Here is a 21,702-nt window from a genome sequence, read left to right as displayed (position 1 = left end):
AACACGTGGAATATTCTAAAAGGGATTAATATTCATGTCGAGGTTCATCTATGATTTGAGAATTTTCTTTGGGTGTCCCATCATAGGTCTATTTATAAACCCGTGAGGCCATCATCATTTCTGGCTATCCGAAGTCGGGCTCTGAGAAACCAATCCTCTCGTACCATTACATTAGTTCAAAATTAAAGATGAATACACTGCCCGAACTCGGGTAATAAACATCCAGACGTCGTGTGGTTGAGGCAACACCGTGTAGCTGTGATTCCCGAACTCGGGAATCGCACTATGTGAGTTCAACGTCAACCCCATGGGAAAATACCTTGAAATCATAGTGATGAGATGATTCAAATTTAATAATAATAAATAGTTTGTCTAAATTTGTTTCTATAAAAACGACAAGAACGCTTAATGATGCTATACACAGACTACGTGATAGGTGTCGAAGAAGACCAATTCGTCAAGCTGCGACATCTGTTATCCTTAATTCGGTACACGAAAATCATTTGTTTTGGCACCGGGTCCAATTTCTCCTTCGCCCAATAGAGGGCCAACTTTGAAAGCCGGCATCTCTGTAAAACCCAGCTTGGCGGGATGATCTTTTGGGCACCAATACAGAGTACCATATCTCAACCAATGTGCATATGTTCCTGGGACATTATCGCTGCCCTCATTGTTCCTCCATAGTGAGCTCAAAGTCTCGCCCATAATTCTGACAATTATACCTGTAGCGAGCTTCATGCCAAAACTTTTGGATAGGCAGTCTTCTACAATCTTGCGTGCGAGTCTTTGGTCGTCGCTTTCCTCTTCACCGGCCTTAGCAACAGGCAGAGACATGAGCTCAAACTGTTTAGGGCCGTTCCATGCGGTGATCTCATTAATGAGCTGTGATCCAACCATGTAGTCGTATGCATAGATGTGCTCTGTCACATATTTCGGTCCGTTCCAATCATCTTCTGGGTCGATCAAGCCCATGACCATGGTAATAACCTGTCCCTGGATGATATAATCGGTCAACATTTTGGCAGTCTCCTCTCGTCCATATGTTCTGCCATTCTCTTCCATCGAGTGACCAGTATCCAGTAAGGCAATTCCTTTCAACAATGGGCTAGCATGCATTCCCTCGGTGCTTGTCTTTCCCCCATCTTCCGCCCACAGTGCAAGCAACAGCTTATGACACCGTAGAAAGAAAGGATTGTTTCGTCCTGAGGCGAGGAAATAGTTTGCCATGCCGCGCTCTTTGGGTCCGCCCATGTTATATGTGAAAACATCGTATGGTGAGCTAGGGTCGCCGATTGTAGCGTTCCAGACACGGTCCAAATCTCCTATTTGAACCATGCCTACGTCCGCATAGACGCCTCCATATTTCAATAAGAGGGGAAATCTCACAAGATCCGAGATATGCTGATATGAGTGATGGCCGCCAACCGCGCTATCCGTAAACGCTTTAGGAAACACATCTGTGTCGTGAATGTCGAGGTAGTGTGCCACATTCAAGGGAGAGCCGGCTTCAAAATCCAGGACGCGGACTACCCATCCCTTCTTGGAAAATCTTCTGTGCCAATTCCGAACTGTGCGCCGAGTATAGCCGTGCATTTTGCCGATGCCACTGTGCCAGAAGAACCAGATATTCTTCTCATCCGAGACGGGTTTAGGATTGAAGAGATCATGGTCCACTTCGTCGTCTGATCGGAGGTCTAATTCATCATGTGGGATGGCGTAGACGCCGTCTGGCATGGGATATGACAGGGTCGAGTCCATTATGCGGGGTAGCTGTAACTGGGTAGTATTGAGAGGAGTGGTGAGATGGCTCATGAACAGTGAAGCAGAAGTTAGTTGCTAGAGAGATTGACTCCTGCAGGGAGTTTCTCCTCGACTTATATTCCCGTGGTTAGCATTAGGAGTGACTTGCAAATCGGGTATTTGATGGGCCCATTTGCAAGTTTGTTTCTCGAAATTGGATTGAGGGGCACTCAGCCTTGCGATGAGTCACTACGTGCTGCCAAGCGCGACAAAATATTGACGAAGAGTCACTTCCCGCGGGGCAGGCTGTGGCAATTTTACACATGAAACAAAGTGTCTCAGAGTCAGCGCGATAAGGGATGACAAACTTGAACTGTACGGAGTACAGGTATCTGCATCATTATAACTTTTTCTTTGCACTACTGCAAATTTCATCGAGGGAGTCATTTGCTAAAAACACGGGAGGCACAGAGACTGCTAGCCAGCTTGTGTTTGCCGTGACTCTACGCAAAGGCTTTCACACACCAAAAAAAAGAAAAGAAAAAAAAGGCGCAAAAGTGACGCCTCCGTACTATTTTAACGGATGTTCTCTATGGCCTTCGACGTGTAAGCCTCAGCGGGGCTCGAAGTCATGGACATGGCAATTTGTACTCATAGCGATCTACAAGGATGCAGAAGCCAGAACGCGAATAAACAGGTCACACGTGAAGCTACCTATACTCAAATAAAAAAGTCGTAAACCGTTTCCTCACCTAGACATTGGAATTTGTTAAACAGGACGAGGGTTTTCATTTCTCATGGCTTCAATTAATACTATATTATTTCCTTTGCTAGGGCATTCAGTGTTCATTCGCGCACCATCATCCTACGGTTTTTTCTATACGCAATGGTGAACTCTATAGAAGTGACAGCAAAGCCAAAAAGACGCAGGCGAAGCCTGGAACAACCAATGTGCGGCTCGCGCTGCTGCCAACGGGCACAGTGGGAGCAGTAACGCCACCAGTGGTGGTGGTGGTCACTCCTCCAGTAGGCAATGTGGTGTTCCATGCCACGGGAGAGCTTGTTGCTGGCTCGGTCGCACCGGCGGGTGTGCTCTGGGAAGTTCTAAATCGGACCTGTCAGTACCTAGAATTTACATTTCAAGAAGGAGTAAAACTGACATTGTGGCTCCATTCGAGACGGTGTGGGTAAGTGTGCAGGGGCAATCAGTGATGGTGAGGGTAGTAGCCTAAACAGCTAGTTAGTGAAACTTGATCAGGATTGCTCAAAAGGTTCAAGTCTGCTTGCCTGGGTAACAGTGTAAGTGCTGGAGCCGGCTGTGAAAACAGTGCTACCTGGGCAGTAAGTTGTGTAGCTGGTGACGACTTCGGTGATCGTCGTTGCACCGGCTGCCTGAGAGGTAGATGTCGCAGCGACGACGCTGGTGGCTGCGGAAGAGCTGCCAGAGGAGCCACAGGTTCCCTTTACATCTCGCTTCAAAAGAGTAAGCTCATCGCCCGTGGAGCCATCCGCGCCGTGAATGTAGCTCCATGAAAGCGCAGTGGCGTTGTAAACAGTCAGTTCACCAAGTCCAAAGTTGGTCTGGTCAAGGTACGTAGTAATGTTCAAGAGAGGATCTGAGCCAAGAGTGCTGTGGCTCTCAATGTTTCCTGCAGCTCCGTTGATGATGTGGGCCATGGAAAATCCTGGGTTTGTCCAGTAGGTGTTGTTGTTGATCACAGAGGCCTGGTCGATTGTGCCGTTACTTCCAAGAGGAAGAAGACGCTCATACCAGTGAATGTGTCTATACAAAGTTAGTACTCGTAATCCAGGTTGGGCAAATAGGTCGTGGGGCATACGCAGAGATATATAGATCGACTCCATTTTGCAGCATAAGATCTTCAAAAGCCGCGCGAATGGTCTTTTGGTATGCTGAGACCTGGGAACTATAGAATGGGCGATGGCTCATGGCAATAACCCAAGGGGTCTTGCAGCGATCGACACTCTCCAAATCCTTCTTCAACCACTGGTACTGAGCATAGGCATTTCGGTCGTTGTAGTCACCATCAACCGCGCCGAATGGACCACTGTCGGTAACATATGTCTGGTTGGCAAAAGGGTGCGTTTGGTTCCCCTTCACATCCTTGGCAAATGGCCACTCGGGGCTGCTGGGGTAATCCGTCTCTCCGTCAAGGGAAACGAAATGGGCCAGGCCATAATCGAATGAATACCAAAAGTTACCAACACCGCCAGTCTCGGCTCCGGGCATGCGGAATCGGTTTTGGAAGGCCGTAAAGTTCCTGCTTGTCGTTAGATGCTATATTTTCACATTGCAACGTATTGGCAACATACCTCTGAGAAGGCGGGCAGCTATAATATGTAAGGGAAGACTTGGCAGCACTGCCATTGGGCTGGTTCTTGTTCAAGTAAGCCGTGAGAGGGTTGCCGGGGCCATCAAATTCGGCGCAGCTGGCTTCGTGATTACCGGGCAGGACCATATGCGGGGCCTTGAGAGTGACGGAGTTCATCCATTGCTGCCAGAGATCCCAATTCGACTCATATAGGACACTCATATCTCCACCCTGAGGACCACCTTGGTTGGCAACTTCTCCGGCCGGGAGAGGAGTGTCGTACTCCTCCGGAATGGGGCCACCTCCAGGCAGCTGAGTAGAGGTGCCATTATAGCAGACAGGCCAGTCACTTTCGCAAGGAAGAATTCCAGAATACCAATCATCGGCATAGCTAATGTCGCCTCCGTGCCAAATGAATGCGGCGCCATTGTCGATGGCCTTGTTCAGATATTTGTAAGTTCCACCAGCGTTAGTGTAGCCCATGTCATTGATGATAGCAATTGTGAATTCAGAGGCATCACCTGCCTCCTTTGCAGTCGTAAAAGACAGAACATCGGATGCAGTGGTACCGTTGGCTGCCGGAATCTGGTAATAGTAGGTCTTTCCGGGCTTCAGGTTGCCAATCTGGACATCGTGGAAGAACTCGCTGCACTGTGTGACCACAACGGAAGAGCACGAAGGAGTACGGCCATATCTGCGCGTATTCATTAGCTGGATTTAACATGGGATCAATGGACGATAGTTATACGTCACAGATTTGCCGGTAGCGGTATTGCTGAGGTCAGATGCACTGGTACCCCAGACGACAGAGGGAGCCTCTCCCAAACCAAAGGGCGTCTGATAGTGGATGTTGATGCCATTTGGTACGTATGCAAGGGAAATGACGTTGACGTTGTTGGTCGGGCTTGAAGAAGCTGGCTTCACAGCAGGCGGCTCTACCAGTCGCGCAAATCCCTTGCCATTGCCATTGACAGTCGGGTCAAGCCAGTCGCCCACGGGAACCTTGGGCCCAGCATAGGGATAAAGCTCGTCGACGGTTGGCGCAGCATCAACCACCACGGCGAGAATGGCTCCCAAGAGAGGAGCGGACTTCATGGTGGATAACGAATTTATCCTTTCTACCGGTCTGAGATTCGGGTTAACGAATGGCAATAACGAGAGACCAAGCAGCCGCGACTGAAGGTGATTCTTGACGCACAACCGCTCACGAAACCAAAGCAGACGAAAACAAAACGCGACCGAGAGCTAGGGGCATTTAATACAATCGATTCCGCTGCTTGCCTACATGTACCCAGGCATGCATCGACACGGCTAGCTATCTGGTCTATTTTCACCTTCCATTTGGATCAAGGTGTTATCACAACTCCATTCAAACTCGGTGTAGTTCGGATGCGATCCCGACCCGTACCAGCACTAACAACGCTTTTCGTATGCCCGATTTGGGCAAACCTCCTCCAATCCAATGGAGTCGCAGATTACACGTGTAGATAATGGCAACGCCTTGACGGACTCAGCACGAACAAAACAGCCAGCGGATGTGGATCCGTTGCTAGCACCGACAACAGACCCTAGCTTTGGTCCAGGGTCTTTTTGTAAATGAATCGGTTAATCGGCTCGAGTATTTTTCTGGGCACCATTGAAAAGGTCCCAAATGGTAAGCCGAGATGCGTTGACAAGCAGCAGAATCAGTCCTCTCACACGAGCTGTCAAGTTTTTTTCTCTCCGCATAGCACAGCCCAGAGATGTTACGCCTACCTAATTTACCACAATAAGGGATCGATCGAAAACAAATCAGCATTTTATTTCTCTATAACAAGCATAGTTAGCAATCCTCCTACTGTATATCAGAGCCAATGTGCTCCTCAGAGCAACGATGCAGCATCACTCCCAGACTCGGGAAGTTTTCACGCGCCTCTACGCATCTGCAAATCTCCGCGCTAGACATCCCTCACGCCAAAATTAGCCTTGGCTTGTCGTCGGTCCAAGAACAGGGTTAGCTGCCTATAGCCGTCAGGTACCAGCTTGCCAGCTTCGTAATCCTTCATTTAAGAGTGTGTGTGGCGTCCTGCTTCCCTCATATAGCATGATTGGATATACACCACGTGGATAGAACATTACAAGCAAGTGAAATGCAACCCATTCATCTACCAGCACAACATGAATGCCTTCGTCATCATGAACAATGCCAAGCAATGCCTTTTATCCAGCTGAAACATGGAGCAACGCGAAGCTTTGATTCGGCCCTCTACAAAAATACTCTAAAGCAGCCTAAATACAGTAGCTAAACCAGTTGGCCTTGTGTGAGGTGAGTCTTGAAAGAGCTGATGAAAGCGGCCTATGCACATGAACAAATGAAAACGCAGCAATTCCTAAGCAAGACACATGATGCCTGCACACATGTCTCCATATCGCAATACGAGTACTCGGAATACTATTCCGGTTCACCTATCTATGTAGATTGTCTAATCCAGAACATCAAGCACTACGCACCTCGGCCTATGTGTCGTCCACGTGGCAAAGCAGATCGATGAAACCCCCAGCTCTATTGACCTCTTACAAGATCTGTGATCATATAAAATGTATGAATTGCATTTCTTATTGCTCCGACAAGACCCTATAAACGGCAATCATATCCTCATCTTCCAGTCCAGAATCTATCGCTTGCTTGTACAAAGAGTTGCATACTTGGGTAAGAGGAGTCTTTGCTTCTGCGGCCTTCGCCGCTGTCCGAATGAGCTCGGTGCTGTTATAGCAGTCCTTCACAGCCGCTTGGGCAGACCAGTCCTGTTTGGCCATTTTGGCTAGCTTTATCTTCGAATAAGCAGAGGCCAAGGGGCCAGCATCCAGCACACTACTAAATGCTTCAAGATTGAGACCCTGCGCTCGGGCTAGATTCATCGATTCCGCGAGCCCAGCGGTAACAGTGATGAGAAAAATGTTGACCGCGTACTTTGTCTTCAGGCCGGCCCCGATAGGCCCGCAATAAACAGCAGCACTGGTAATTGGCTCAACAAAAGGTCGGATGCGCTCGCACTCGGCCTGGTCGCCAGCCATCATTCCCACCAGATTCCCTGTTTCGGCCGGCACTTTGCTCCCGCTGACGGGCATCTCGATAAACTTGCCGCCTGCTTCCTGGACCTCTTTTGCCAGGCTCTGACTGAATTCCACAGAAACTGAACTTGTGTTGACAAGCGTCTTTCCACGAAGGGCCTTCCTGAAGTCGTCATCGATTACCGACCGTATGGCAGGGCCATCAAACATCATAGTGAAGATGACATCGGATTGTTCGACCACTTTGGCTGGTGTCTGGCCAAGCCCAGCTCCGGCTTGTACCAACGCTCCGCATTTAGAGGCCGTTCTATTCCAAACAGTAGTGGGGAATCTGCGACACAAATTGAGAGCCATGGGCGTTCCCATCACGCCTAGGCCTAAGAATCCAACGCTCATATTGTATGGTGGGAAGTTCTACTTCATGCAACTATTCCGTCGGCCAGCGGCTCCCCTCTCTATCATGGGATAACTTCCCAGATATATAAGAGACCCAAATGCTCAAAGAATAATCATAAACCCCCAACCAGCAATCGTCTTTCACAGGGCGCGGCTAAAAAGTTGGCCAATTGCTCAGCTCTAGAGCGGTTAGATGCGGCCTCGAATGGCTTAATCGTATCGCCCATACGCAGGCCTCATAACAATTGCTCCAAGTAAACACGAGTAGCGTCAGATCCAGACATCAGTTGTTTCTGAAGAGCCGGTGTATCTCTTTTCGAGAGATGTATACTTGTTTGCCTGCATGTAAGATCTGCCGAGGTTTGCCACATAAACACCGTGTTATAGACGACAAGAAGCTTTACAATGTAACAAGGCACTGTTTAAGCTTAAACGACGGGCCCAATTCAACACGTTCGGGTAATATAATGCCACAGCCGAGATTTCATTGATCTACGGGCCTGTGGGTGATTTCTACGTATGGAGAACCTTGTTTTCACAGAAATTTGAGTTTCACCGGTCGAAATAAATCGCGGTAGGAGGAAACGCGAACCGCGATCATTAGTAATCCTGTCGAGATACGCGGCTCAGTTACCAATTGACCAGATGAGAGAAGAAAAGAATTCTTGTCGAAGAGAAGATGGAGAATGGAAAAAGATTGGAATGGACAGCAACGAAGCTGAAAATATTTCCGAGACTTTGGCTATGTATGTAATTGAGGTTACAGTTGCAAAGATAATTGAACGTACAATTCTTAAGCTTCTGAGGCTCACTGCATTATGGACAATAAAATAAAACCTGCTTGATAGTAACATGAATAGAATCATCTAGTATTGCACAACACGAGCTTAAAACATTAACGTGATGTAGCTTTCTATAATATTTTTTCGTTCTTTCTATTTGATAGCCTTCAGGTTAGGTAAAATTGCCTTCTAATGTTTGACAACAATCTTTCCACCAGCATCATGAGAATCTAGCATCTCATGCGCCTTTCGAATGTCCTTATACTCGAAAACAAACGCGGGTTTTGCATCCCATGCCCCCTTCTCAATCTTGCCAACGATCTCCTGAAGGGGAATGCCAGACATGGGAAAGTCTGGCGAGCCCAACACTTTGCTGTGGAATAGGCTGAAGTGCACTCCCGCGTCCATCTGGATCATGGGATTGAAGTCAACAACGGGATCCAAACCACCGAGCCAACCGGCTTGAAGCATGCGGCCACCAGGTCGCGCCAAAGAAATAGATTCCACCAAAACTCGATTGCCGATCAAGTTTAGGACCTTGTCGAATTTGAAGCCACTGGGGAATTCTGACTGGAGACCCTCGTGCTCGAGTTTGGCATCAACGGCGCCCTTCGCCTTTACAAAGTCGAACCTCTCTTTCCTTCTCGTTGTCGCTGTAACTCGAGCACCGGCGTCAACGGCCAAGTGAAGAGCTGCTTGCCCGATAGTTGATGTTGATCCGCGAATAAGCAGTGACTCGCCAGGCTTCAGGTCGAGAACTGTGAACAAACAAGAATATGCTGTGGAGTAAACTTCTGGGACAACGGCGAGTTGTTCCCAAGGAAGCTCTGTTTTGATTGGTACGACATTCGCAATTGGAACATTTACGAATGAACCATATCCTCCGGGACGATTCCTACCCATGCCTCCCATGACACCGACAACTTTGGTACCGACTGCGATCTCGCCACCTGGGCAAGCTGCGGCAACTCCAACGCATTCTAATCCGGAAATTGGGTTCCATTCATCCCATTCGCCCTTGCGCATGTGCATTTCGGCATGATTTACGCCAAAGGCGAAAACTTGCACAAGCACCTCTCCGTTAACGGGCTCTGGTTTTGGCACTTGTTGAATCTGGAGAACTTCAGGTCCTCCAAACTTTGATATAACAATGGCGTCCATAGTAGTATTGGCCATCTTATCTGAGAGGTCAAGTAGATGTTGTTTGAATGTAAAGTATTGTCGAGACTCAAGTTTCAGCTGTGAATCTATATTAACAGTGTAATACAATGAGTTCAGAGGATGAAATATAAACGTTCAGAGTTGAGGTGGCGCGTTCTCCATTTATATAAGGTAATGCGTAGATGGTCCTGGCGCCACCGATAGATTCTTAACGTGACAAATCTAGTCGCCGTTCTCGCCGCAACTCTCCTACGCTCCATGACTACGCGTGTCTTTAGGTAGATAGTAAACGGCGGCATTGTCCTGATTTGTCAAGGGCGCATTAGAAAATTTACATCTGCATCTCTGATGATGTAACTGTAGGCATATATGAGTTTGTCTGGCGATATCTACCCTTTACGTATCTTAATAATACGGGGTCCTCCGTATGAGCTCTTTAATCCAAGCTAATGGACTGGCTCATATGCAAGGTCAGGGAGCAGCAATCTCTGTTTCTGGTCTAGCGCATGCCGTATTCTAGAGAGTAAGGCCTTGTTAAGCTGGGAAATGTGTAGCCTGTTGTTTCCGCCAATTGCCGGATGGTATCGTGCTTGCTGTATCTCCGCTCCGGAGAAAGCTTGCCCAAGTCTAGTCCTAATAACGTCATAAAAATGTTGCGTTTATGCCTAGAAAAGAGTCAAGCGATATTTTGCTTCAAAGCAGGCGGAACAGAGTTCTCTGTTTAAATGCGCCCAACAAAGCACGTACTTCGAGCATTGAAGCACATAACTGCTTCTACTTGTCGCGTGTCATGTCTTCTCAGGGAGGGGTCATGTTGCTTATCCGTGAAATATTGCGAGGTTTCAACATAGGCTGGTGGAAAACCCAGAGTTCTGAATACTAAAAGAACATATAGCTCACATGTTAAATGGCAGCATTGGTGCGACATTAATTGACTAGTCAAGGTAAAACGGAAATGAGCATTACCTCCATTTGGATGGACTCAGTTTCAATTTATTCTTTTTAATTGTTTAAACTTTTCGTTCTTCCCGTCTGTTGAGGCTAGGATTCAGCGACTGCTTCTATCGGGCAATTAGCGCACGACAATGTGTGGCACGAAACCAGCATTTCCCCCATGGGGTTTAGTGAATGACGTTGCAGCGAATTTAGACTTGAAACTCGAGCTATGAGAATAGGTTTGGGTGAGTAATTCCATCTCGAGCTCTGACGTGACTTGACAACCAACGTGGAATCAACATACTCCTAGTTGAGTTTGAGAAGAAGATAGGGGAGCAACTCGTCTTTCTTACATGTTAAATGGTATAAATTCCCGCATTGAGTGTCTTTGAAGGAATTCGTCAATAGTCCAGCACACCAACACTAGCAATTCACACCAACGAGCTTCGAGATACTACAAGGTAGTTACCATCGCCAACAACACATCAGACATATTTATCGAGTATTTAAGGAAAATAAAATGGCCGCAACTCAGAACATTCGCGTAGCGCTGCCTAAGAGTGGCGTCAACGTGTTTTATCGAGAGCAGGGTCCCACCTATCCTTCGAAGACTATTCTCCTTCTTCATGGCTTCCCGTCATCGTCGCATCAGTATCGGAACATAATTCCCTTACTCGCTACCAAGTATCGAGTCATTGCTCCAGACTTTCCTGGATTCGGATTTACCGAGACACCTGAAGGCTTCAAATTCACGTTTGACTCGCTCACAGATGTCCTTGCCGAGTTTCTAGACTTACTCTCCATTACCAAATTCTCTGTTTATGTCTTCGACTATGGCGCCCCAGTGGGTTTGCGCCTAGCACTGCGTCGCCCAGAGGCAGTTGAGGGAATTATTACACAAAATGGAAATGCCTATGTGGAGGGTTTCGGCGACGTTTGGGGACCTATCAAAGATTTCTGGGCCAGCAAGAATACTTCGGATGACCGATCCAAGCTGGCGGATGCCATGTTGAACTTTGACATTACAAAGTTCCAATACGAGAATGGTACTCCAGACCTTCAGACAATTGCGCCCGAATCCTATACACTGGATTACGCTTTGCTGCAACGCCCAGGCAGGAAGGACGCCCAACTCGATCTCTTTATGGACTATCAAAATAACGTCCCGTTGTATGAGAAATTTCACGAGTACTTCCGGTCCTCTCAAGTCCCTCTATTGGCAATTTGGGGCAGAAACGATGTGTTTTTCATCCCTCCCGGGGCTGAAGCATATAAGAGAGATTTGCCTAACGCAACAGTTAAACTAATTGACGCTGGTCATTTTGCGGTTGAGAGTGATGGGCCGTTGATTGCGAAGGAGGTGGCAGAATTCCTAGGATAGCTTATGGACAATTAGGCGCTAAATGCAATTTTATTACACCATCCTCTGTTGTGAGTTGTATGTGGCTCTGTGACACGCCTTTATTTGAACTGCATCAGCGTAAGTTGCGGGATGACCTTTTAGCTGTAAGCACTCCGTACCCAGCATGTGGGTGAATAGCTGTAAATTGCCGGTCATGCCGATAGAGGTGCACAGTGTTATTTTATGCCGACAAGAGGGTAATACATTAACAAGATATCTTATAAGGATGGCAAAGTAAACTTAAATTCTTGGTTGTGGCGAGACTGTTAGAACTTGGGATAGCTTAGCCAAAGAACCTAAGCAATGGCCGAGGAGTGGAGCGCGTTGCGCCATCGATTTTAGCCTACTTCTAGTCTCACTCGATTCGATGGGACAGACAAGAAACTCTTCTATACATTTTCGTAATAAAGACACAACATTTGCAGCCATCTATTCTCTCTTCATTTTCTGTTACATTTCACGCTCAAAACTTACCTTTCTCTGATAATTGACTCCTGATACATTCCTCCTGATGGACGAGAGAAGAAGTAAGTCGATGTGCCTCACGCTATGCTGAGACAATCCATGTAGCGCTAACGAGCGAGTCCCTAGGGCAAGCGGAACGCAGCCGTGATAGTAACCGCCCACAGTTTGAGTTCATAACTGTCTCTGGAACAAACATACGTGGCGATACTGAAACTCGGAGGCGTGTGAGAAGCCGAGCGCAAGCTGATTATCGTCGGCGCAACCCACCTCCACCGCGGAATGCTTTGACCGTTGACCTTGATGTTGGGTCATGGCTTCAGGCTTTATCGCGCGATGCAACTCTAAGACCACAGCACGGTGAACCAGTACCATTAGATTTACAGTCTGCATCATCACAGGCCAATGAAGTGATGCGGCTTAACCCGGCAGGACAAGACCTCATAGGCGGAAGAGAGGGTGCTGGCATTTTTTTGCTGGTGCCCTCGGATCAACGGCCACGCGCCCGCGAGTTATGGAATCATTGTTCGTATAATGCGTTTCCCCCCTCTGGTTGTTTAGTTTGCTCACCACTGTGGTTTAGTGTACGGCGGAGGCTGTGTCATCTTCAAATCCATGATTGAGATTGGGTTTCTCGATATTCTACAGGGATCCGCATCACTTACACAGATGTTGTCGTCTTCCGCTTGGCACAGGAAGCAAGTGGGAACTGGGGACCATGAGAGTAGTATAGATTATGCGAGATACTCTCTCATGGCCACAAGAGCTTTGCGACGACGGTTGGATGATCCCACCCAACGAGCCAATCTCGAAACCATCATAGCAATTCTCACATTTGCAGCATTCGCAGTAAGTGTTGATTGAACCTTTATAAATCACGGGATTTTGTTGGACTGATCGATTGTAGAATCTGACAAGCAACCCGCATCTCATTAATGTGCATCTTGATGGACTCTCACACGCCATCAGCGGTGTTGGTGGTCTAACAGCGCTACAGCAGCTGCCTATTATCTGGATGATGATGTATTGGTATGGCCCCAGCGCTTCATCCTCCGGGCTGTCACAAATGTAACTTATTGCCCTTAGGATTGATATACGCGGTAGCTATCTTCAAGATATAAAGCCACGTTATCCTCAGCCATATGGTATCTTATCAAATGAGAGCAAACTCCGAATTGCCGTAATGCCCGCGGCGAAACCCTCCGATAGCAATAGCACACTAAGCCAGGATCCAGCAGTTGTCCATATCTTTGATGCGATACAGCAAGTCAACTCTATTTTAACTTCCGAAGCAAACACACGAGGCGACGCCTTCTGGCGCACCGTTCTGTTCCCGGGCTTTCACTTTGCCCCAATTCTTTATGACCTTTTATCATTGCCTAGGGAGGCGGACAGTGTAGCTACCCAATTCTCAAAACGAAGAGAATGCTTCAGGCTGGCCGGTATCCTCTACATTAGTGAAGTTCGGGCAAAATTTGGAATGGACAATACCGGAGCCACATCGTACGCATATAAATTATTACTGGCATTGAAGAGTCGCGATGTGTTGGTCTCATGGGGTAGCGACAACCATTTCTTGCTCTGGAGCCTTGTTATTGGATCTGTCTCTCTATGCGTACCTGAAACTCTGCGTCTTGAGTTCATGGATCTCTTGTCAGAATACCCATCCATCACTGGAATTGCATCTCTTCGCGACGCTATACCCCCCGAGTCTCGAATGTTCTTGTGATGTGTTGAACCCACACGATACATTTTGGTGGCAATGTCGACGATTCAGAGTAACGACGGACCGGGATAGACGTTGATTTGGTTACTCTTGGAAGGTTTTGTCTTTTCTTGTGTGGAAATACCACCGTTCCTTCCAATTCGCATAGAAATACAACTGAAGAAACATACATAATATCGCAAATCCTCGGAAGACCCCATCAATTTCCACTACGGCGCTCCTGGAGAATATGCTCTTTGTAGATAATTATTACCCCTGTTATCAATCAACACTGTTAAACCATCCTCGTGTAGCTCGGGTGGATGCAATCTGTGCGCAATATCATGAAATGTAATTGGATTAATGCAACTTCCTAAGCCCATGTATGAAACCATCATGCAACTGGTTTGAAGGTGTCAGGATTAACTAATGCTAATGATTGCAACATATAGTGCTGATCATGATAGACGCTTTCCCAACTTATGGCCTCCAGCGAAATCCCGGATGCTTCCAATCAAGGTCTTCAATTTCCTCTGGAGACACACCATTCAGCTGTTCTTCGACATTGCGGCCATCTCGTTTGCGGTTGTCTCTAACCATCCACACCAACATGATGCTGCTCACAATGAGCACCATCGTGGTGGTAGCAAGATTGAGACCATTGCCGATATGAAAGTTGGGTGCATCAAAAGGCAAGAAGCTCCATGTTGAGATGAGACCCCCGATGTTGCCAAGCATGACTAAAAAGAGCGTTGTTAGTACGGCGGAGGTTGGTACCGGCATCGTTGTAGTGACTAAGTGAAGTAAGAGTGTGAAATACCTGTAAACCCAATTGCGCTGCTTCTTGCCGAATCAGTAACGACGTTGGCGCTCACTTGTGAGTTAACCATTGGGCCAAGAGCAAAGACTGAACTCGTGATCAAGAACGTTGCGCCATATCTGACCCTCGGATTGGTGCTCGCCAAAAACATGGTGTATCCGGTCATCCCTAGCGGTGCACTAGCAGCGATGATGATTTGACGACGGTCTATTCGCCAACTGAGCAGAGGAAACACGACAGTAAAGAATGCACCAACAATGTATGGAGGTACCGTATAGAGTTGTTGAGAGATGACACTATTGTGAGGGTAGATCGTCTGTACCACCGTTGGGGTGAAGAAAGCAAGTCCCTGTACTGTGATGTTAACAAAAAGAAAGATGATGGCGGTGGAAATTGTCATTGGATTTTTAATTCCCCGAATCATCTTCTTTTTGTCCATTTTGTCAAGAAGAGTTGTTGTTCCTACACGTTCGGACTTGATCCGAGCAATGCAAAGATCTCTTTCGTCTTGGGTCAACCAACGGGCCGTTGATGGGCGATCAGTAATGGTGAAGAAAGAGATTATCGATAGTCCAACCGTGATAACACCCTCGATGGCAAAGATCATGCGCCAAGTGGTAAAGCCACCAAAATGGGGTAGCTTGAGAATGGCAGATGCGAGAAGCCCACCGAAGGCTCCAGCCAAGGGGGCCATGACCAGATACATGGCCAGCCGAAACGCCAACTCAGATCGACGATACCAACGGCTTAGGTAATAAGCTATACCTGGCAGTAAACCAGTCTCAAACGCCCCAAGAAAGAAACGTACTGCGCAAGCTTGAGCCTTGTTGTGAACAAGAGCAGTAAATATGGAGCAGAGGCCAAACCCGAGAGACGAGGCTGGGATAAACCATCCTGGACCCATCCACTTGCACAGAATATTGCTAGGTATCTCGAGGATAATGTAGGAGATGTAAAAAATAGATAAAACAGTATTGTAGTCGTAGCCAGTCAGGCCTAAATCTTTCTCGAACCCTGCAAGGCGAGCATTTCCTTGACCAAAAGTCAACGAATTAAAACATCCACGGCTGCGGCATTGGAGGAAAAGCAACATACCAATATTTGCTCTGTCAATAAAGCAGAAGAGATATAGTAGGGCAACTGATGGAAGTAAGTAGAGGTCGAGCTTCCAACGGAGCCTGGCTTCGGCTTTCGGATCTAGCTGTACAAGAGACTGTCCATGCCTAGCACGCACAAATGGTTAATACCTTGTCATCTTAGAAGAGGAAAGCGAGAATTACTCGTCTGTTGCTGCTTGTCCACGTTCAGCAGCATCATGTAACTTCTCGTGTTCCACTTCTTCATATTGAGGCTTTGCTATTGTGGAAGCTTGTTCAGCTGACATATTGAGACAAACGTATCAAATCAGTCTTTGTTATGAGATAGGTTCAATTGAATTGACAGGGACAAAAGGACCATCAACGCTTTTCTAAGAGGATCTAGTTGATTAATCTTTAAACATTTAGCATATTTCAATTTGTCTAGTTCGGATCTACCCCGACTTCTGTCAGCCCCGATCCTTGGCAACCTGGGGGAGTTTCAAGGTTGTTTGGGGTTCACGATCGCTGATTCATCAGCGCAGCGGACATTGTAAAGTAGCGTCGGGACCTCTATCCGCCATGGATTTTCACAGTGTCCGACTCTTGGCCTTCCGGCATCCGCACATATGAAGAGCGACAACCAGGCGTGAACGCGTGTGCATTGCGCGTAGCAAAGAACAAGAGCGTACGACATCCGCAATTTTTGGGAACAATCAATCGGTTCGATCATTATAACATTCTCGCCGTTCATATCTATCTTCCTTCCACCGCGGCCGCAAGTTGTCTATTGGTTGATTGCGGATGCCTGCATCCGAACCGACAAAGCCATGCCCCGACATAGAGTTAGGCTTGAGGATAGGAAGCGTTCCGTACGAGCCTGCGAGGCATGCCGATTGTCAAGGAAGCGATGCGATTCCCGACTTCCGTGCTCCTCTTGTTCCCGAAAAGGACTTGGCGCCAGTTGTGTTTATGGCGACAGAGCGAAGCTATCCCCAGCAAATCGCATCGGCTCTTCTCGCGATCGTGAGGGGGTACCGATTCATCATGAGGCTAGAAGCGAAGATGCCCCACAGCCGCTGCTCGCCCAGAATGCTAGAATGTTATTGACTGCCAAGGGAGAAAAGGGTGAGGAAGGGGATCAACAGAAGAGCGAGTATTATGTTGGCTAACCCTCTTGAGACAGTTTACGTGGGCAAGACTGCTGCCATATCGATGCTCCAGTTTCTCCGGAATGTCCTTCGGCGGTTTGCAGGGCCTTCAACTTTCACTGAAAGTCGACGGAGCAATTCGATGTTGGAGGCCACTCTCAGGTCCACATCTCACAGGCCTACTGAGTTTGTGGATAACTTGGACCTATCGGAACGAACCGAGTTTATCCACTATTACAAAGTTGCGGTTCGTGTTTGCGGTACCCGTCTTCCGACACAGGTGGTTACACTTTGCTAACCATCAACGAAGTCGAATGGATTTCTCAATCTACTTACGGATGGCATATTGAGCCAGCTAAATTCCGAAACCATCGCTACACTTGAACTTGAGGATACATCGTCGAAGGACGATATAACGGCAGCGTACTTGGTAATTGCCATTGGAGCCCACTGCAGAGGCAACGGTGACAAAGATGTCAAGACGTCTTCGAACTATTTTGCGGAGGCACAACGCCTCGGCTTCCAGGATATGCTGCTAAATCCGAGTCTTTGTATGGTGAGAAACTTTATACTTATGGCGTTTTACATGTTCTGTGCTTGTCGTAGAAATACGGGCCTGTTGTACCTGGGAGTTGCATCGCGAGCAGCCACTATCCTCGGTTTACACTTACCGGAGTTGAATGCGACTTTACCGGCCGATATACGGACAGTGAGGTAAGCTTCTCTCTTGCCTTGGTGCCTATTTGCCATGAACTAATTTGCCGTTGAAGAGTTCAAATATGGAAGAGCCTGCGAGTTCTCGATCTCATTTGCAACTCTATTCTTGGTAGACCGAGCGGAACGCAAGATATCCAACCCGAGGCCCAAGAGGCCAGAGGGAAAACTGAATTACTCGCTCATACCTCGATGACATTAGATGCCATGTTTGAATCATGCTCTGTCGTCGAGCTAATAGCACAGAAGATAAATCGGGACGGAATTCTTGACATTTCTACTGCTGAAGAGTTCTTGCAGAAACTACGTGGTTGGGCACAAGGCCTACCGCCAACCTTGCGTCAACTTTTGACACGAGATAATGACGGTTGCGTGGAAGACAATCATCAACAAGTCGCTATTGGCAACATTCATGTAGCCTGTAACTATTATTTTGGTGTCATGTTGACTACACGGCAATTTCTCATCAGCGAGGTTATCACTTGGCTGCAGCAAAAACAAGCAAACCGAAGTGACCCGGAACAATCCTTTGCCCCCTCACCATCAGATGCAAAGGCTCAAGAGCTAGCAAGAGTGTGTACCGACTCTGCTACTTATCTTGTACAAATGTGTCATGACGCTGGCACGTCCGACTTCCTGCTGGGTAATATGTGTATACTACAGTGAGTTTGGATGCTTAATATCAGGGGCCTAGAGATGCGCAACACTGATCAAATACTTACTTGGGCAGGGCGTGGGTTTTTGCTGCAGGACTCATTCTTGGGCTCTCCCTCCTACGGCCACCCGATATAACGAGTTCGGAATCGAACTTTTACTTTTCTTCATCGCAGAACGTCTTGAAGCGGATTGCCAAGTTGAGTGCTCAGGCACAACGGTACGCTGAAATCCTATCCGACTTCTCGAGAGCCATCGAAGCATACCACCGACAGCTACAAAAAAGTTCTTCTTCGAGCAATATCCTTTTGGAACGAATACTGAAGCCTACGCCTACTAATGAGAGTGGCAACAATACAACAGGACTCCCTTCACCAATGATCAGTCACATGGGGTTTTCGCCGACTGAGGAGGGGGGCAGACCATCTATCGACTTGCTCGATGGTATGCTAATGCACGAGCCGAGCGCTATCGCTCTGTCATTACAGAATACCGATGATTTTGGATTTGACATTCTATGGAACGATTACATGTCCACCACAGAACCTCAGGAGGCACCATTAAATGGAAATTTTGAACAATCCTCTTGGCGTTTGAACGATCTTACATCAAATCTATACCAAGAAGGATGTGGTTCATGATATCCATATGGATATCCTCCTTGTGGTTTTCTTTTTACCAGGACAGTGCCAATGGTAGCTGTTGCAAGGTCATATGTATGAACGAACATCTGCACCTAGGTCAAAATGTTATATTAGCCCAAGCTAAAGTATATTGGCGCTTGGTAGCCGCTGCAGTAATGATCAATTGAAGTAGGCGTGTTTTAGAGCCTCCGCCGCTGTAAGTCGATGCTATGAATACATTGTAAGCAACATATCTCCCAAAGCCATTGGGTATCCTCTTACTTCATGATCCCACTGTAAGAGCTTATCTAAGAGATCTACAGCCTCGTCGCTTTTATATCGTTCATTTGACTCGTTGAAGAAACTTTGCCAATCCCTCTTCTCGAAATGCGCAATGGCATCAACGCCGTCTGGGTCAGTTTCTATATCATACTTCTCCACATAGTTGAGCAAGCCCTTAGTACCCAACACCCGTGCAATGGTCTGCAGGTGGTGGAAGTTGCTCACTCCATGAAAGAATGGTTCTTTCCGGAAGATTAAAGAAGCAAACACCGCTCCAAAGTTCCACATATCTATGCTGCAGTCATATTCCTCGTAGTGCAAAAGCAATTCGGGGGCTTTGATGAATCCATAACTAACACGGACACTATATTTACGGTTGGGAACGTAGATATCGGCATAATCCCAATTGAATAAACGCAGCTAGTACCCAGCATGTCATCAGTTGGTATTCCAGAAAGAGAGAGGGAGTGGTTGACGACCACAAAGAAATCTCCACCTTTCGTTGACTGTGGTCAATCATAATGTTGTGTGGTCGAATGTCTCTATGCATGACTCCCTTGCTATGGCAAAATTCGATTGCTCTGAGAAGTTCTCTCATATAATATCGCACATCTTCGGGGCTGAGACGAGGATATAACGTTCTAAAATCGGTGTTCTCGATGTATTCGAAGACCAATGACAGTGGTTCAGTCTGCTAACTTGTAAACAGAGCGTCTATCCAGCTAGTTCGATTTCGTGTGCCGTTATCAGAGTCCAAATAGTCATACCTGATTGTCTTGTACCACGTCATAGAGCTTTGCGATGTTTGTTCCTCCTTGTAAAAAACGAAGCATTTTGATCTCTTGCTCTATCCTGCGTCTCCCTACTTCCTTCGCTGGCTTGACGATGCATCTCTTGAGATCCCTCACCCGAACACCTTCAAAGATATCTGCATGTCTGCCAGGGGCTTTTTTTTTAAGAAAGGAAAAAGGACTTCTGATTAGTTCAGATGTTGAATGAGGAGATGGACGTGATTTACCAATTTTGCGAACAATCTCGTACGCATCGCTGCTCGCATATCCTGTAATAAAGTGTTACAGATGTATTCACTGGGGCTTCAATATCGTAATACCACTATGCGTTATTATGCATACAATTTATAATTATCACATACCTTCGGGAACTGCCGACATTTTCCTGGACGTGGTTATGCGCGGTATTTAAGAGACTGATGGTGAGCGGGGTTGAAGTTTGTGCTGTGGCGATGATGAGATCGTCGGTGCCTGCTGCGCCTCGGCAGCACATTAAAAAATATATTCCACTCTCTTGGGTCACTGTTCACATAGCAAAACTTATTTTATTTAGTACTGCTGTTTTTTTTTTGTTTTTTTTTTAGAAACAGAACATCTAATAGTTCCTTATGAGACGCCTTTGATTGTAAGAATAACTTGAGCTTCATCGGGTGTGGGAATGAGTGGGCTCGCATCAATTGTAAGGCCACTGCGAGGCGACAAGAGGATTGATTCCAGGCACTAAAGGAGTATATTGATAGGTACACCAACTCATTTCTTGCGTATTTCTCCTGACTCAATTGCTATATATTATTCTAGCAGCATTTACCCATCACCGCAGGCGCTTATGCGTTCCATGTTGAAACTCATTTACCTGTTAACTCTGCCGTCATCATGTACTGATCCTAACCAATATTCCCATTAACGTACTTCGCACAAATTCTACTCTGCTAGACCAGTAGCATCTGGACCGTCTACAAATTGAAAGACGGGGTTATAGACAGATCTCGCTAAGAGATATCCTAGCAGACCACCAGGGCCAAGATCTTTAAAACCACCCCTCAGATGAACCATCCTAAGAATCCCTTCGCCATGCAATCTGTACTCTTTTATGTTTCCTGATAGAAACTGCCAAGCAGATAACTGTTAGATGCATAGACGCAGTAGGGACGGAAAATACTTGCCTCTTCCGTCGTCAATACCAAAGCCAGAGCGATGGTATAGTCGCTGATTTCTCTTCCATCAGAGGCCGAAAGAGCCGCGCGAAGGATTTTGATGCATTCACTTTTATACTTTAATAGCGACACTCTGTATGAATCGTCTTCGGGATGTAAAACCAGTAAACTTCGACAGGCTGCCATAAACAGGCCAGCTTGGAGGCCTCGCTCCGTGAGGGACCATGGCACAAACTTGGATCGGACATTTTGGAGAAGGAGTTGTTCGGTCTCGGTGTGGATGCAGTCTGTATAGCCGTGTTCTACGACGTAGGTAATGTCTGCAAGAGTTAGCGCTATAGTTTAGATGCATACATACATGTATAGATGCCAACAAGCCACGGGAAGGAACACTTACAATGATCAATCAAGGCATTCTCGTAATCAGAAACCGCTATGGCAGTGCTTTGAAAGGGGTTTCTCCGGTTGGATG

At 47.0% G+C, this 21,702-nt stretch overlaps 8 protein-coding genes across 8 annotated transcripts; 3 read left to right on the top strand and 5 right to left on the bottom strand.

The window, feature by feature from the left end:
• Window positions 1–480: 480 nt before the first annotated feature.
• Triagg1_5502 (uncharacterized protein) lies at window positions 481–1,758 on the bottom strand (the record flags this gene model as incomplete). Its single annotated transcript, XM_062900024.1, has 1 exon — window positions 481–1,758. One exon carries the CDS (start codon window positions 1,756–1,758, stop codon window positions 481–483), a length of 1,278 nt encoding a protein of 425 aa, XP_062755623.1.
• Window positions 1,759–2,636: 878 nt separating this feature from the next.
• Triagg1_5501 (uncharacterized protein) lies at window positions 2,637–5,165 on the bottom strand (the record flags this gene model as incomplete). Its single annotated transcript, XM_062900023.1, has 6 exons — window positions 2,637–2,844; window positions 2,901–2,968; window positions 3,037–3,523; window positions 3,579–4,019; window positions 4,072–4,764; window positions 4,819–5,165. The coding sequence occupies 6 exons, from the start codon at window positions 5,163–5,165 to the stop codon at window positions 2,637–2,639; spliced, it is 2,244 nt and encodes a 747-aa protein (XP_062755622.1).
• A 1,500-nt stretch (window positions 5,166–6,665) lies between these two features.
• On the bottom strand, window positions 6,666–7,517 carry Triagg1_5500 (uncharacterized protein; the record flags this gene model as incomplete). Its single annotated transcript, XM_062900022.1, has 1 exon — window positions 6,666–7,517. The coding sequence occupies one exon, from the start codon at window positions 7,515–7,517 to the stop codon at window positions 6,666–6,668; it is 852 nt and encodes a 283-aa protein (XP_062755621.1).
• A 971-nt stretch (window positions 7,518–8,488) lies between these two features.
• Window positions 8,489–9,475, bottom strand: Triagg1_5499 (uncharacterized protein; the record flags this gene model as incomplete). Its single annotated transcript, XM_062900021.1, has 1 exon — window positions 8,489–9,475. The coding sequence occupies one exon, from the start codon at window positions 9,473–9,475 to the stop codon at window positions 8,489–8,491; it is 987 nt and encodes a 328-aa protein (XP_062755620.1).
• A 1,441-nt stretch (window positions 9,476–10,916) lies between these two features.
• Window positions 10,917–11,777, top strand: Triagg1_5498 (uncharacterized protein; the record flags this gene model as incomplete). The annotated part of the gene is made up of 1 exon (XM_062900018.1): window positions 10,917–11,777. One exon carries the CDS (start codon window positions 10,917–10,919, stop codon window positions 11,775–11,777), a length of 861 nt encoding a protein of 286 aa, XP_062755619.1.
• A 532-nt stretch (window positions 11,778–12,309) lies between these two features.
• On the top strand, window positions 12,310–13,989 carry Triagg1_5497 (transcriptional regulator family: Fungal Specific TF; the record flags this gene model as incomplete). Its single annotated transcript, XM_062900017.1, has 5 exons — window positions 12,310–12,325; window positions 12,369–12,785; window positions 12,844–13,109; window positions 13,168–13,289; window positions 13,347–13,989. The coding sequence occupies 5 exons, from the start codon at window positions 12,310–12,312 to the stop codon at window positions 13,987–13,989; spliced, it is 1,464 nt and encodes a 487-aa protein (XP_062755618.1).
• A 456-nt stretch (window positions 13,990–14,445) lies between these two features.
• On the bottom strand, window positions 14,446–16,169 carry Triagg1_5496 (uncharacterized protein; the record flags this gene model as incomplete). Its single annotated transcript, XM_062900016.1, has 4 exons — window positions 14,446–14,705; window positions 14,786–15,817; window positions 15,881–16,008; window positions 16,066–16,169. 4 exons carry the CDS (start codon window positions 16,167–16,169, stop codon window positions 14,446–14,448), a joined length of 1,524 nt encoding a protein of 507 aa, XP_062755617.1.
• A 907-nt stretch (window positions 16,170–17,076) lies between these two features.
• Window positions 17,077–19,021, top strand: Triagg1_5495 (transcriptional regulator family: Fungal Specific TF; the record flags this gene model as incomplete). Its single annotated transcript, XM_062900015.1, has 4 exons — window positions 17,077–17,259; window positions 17,323–17,726; window positions 17,783–18,388; window positions 18,457–19,021. The coding sequence occupies 4 exons, from the start codon at window positions 17,077–17,079 to the stop codon at window positions 19,019–19,021; spliced, it is 1,758 nt and encodes a 585-aa protein (XP_062755616.1).
• Between the last annotated feature and the right edge of the window lie 2,681 nt (window positions 19,022–21,702).

This window comes from Trichoderma aggressivum, assembly GCF_033847375.1.
Source record: "Trichoderma aggressivum f. europaeum strain CBS 100526 chromosome Unknown scaffold_019, whole genome shotgun sequence".
Lineage (NCBI taxonomy): Eukaryota > Fungi > Ascomycota > Sordariomycetes > Hypocreales > Hypocreaceae > Trichoderma > Trichoderma aggressivum.
Note: the sequence above shows the minus strand (reverse complement) of the source record. Positions and strands in the feature narration are given on the sequence as shown.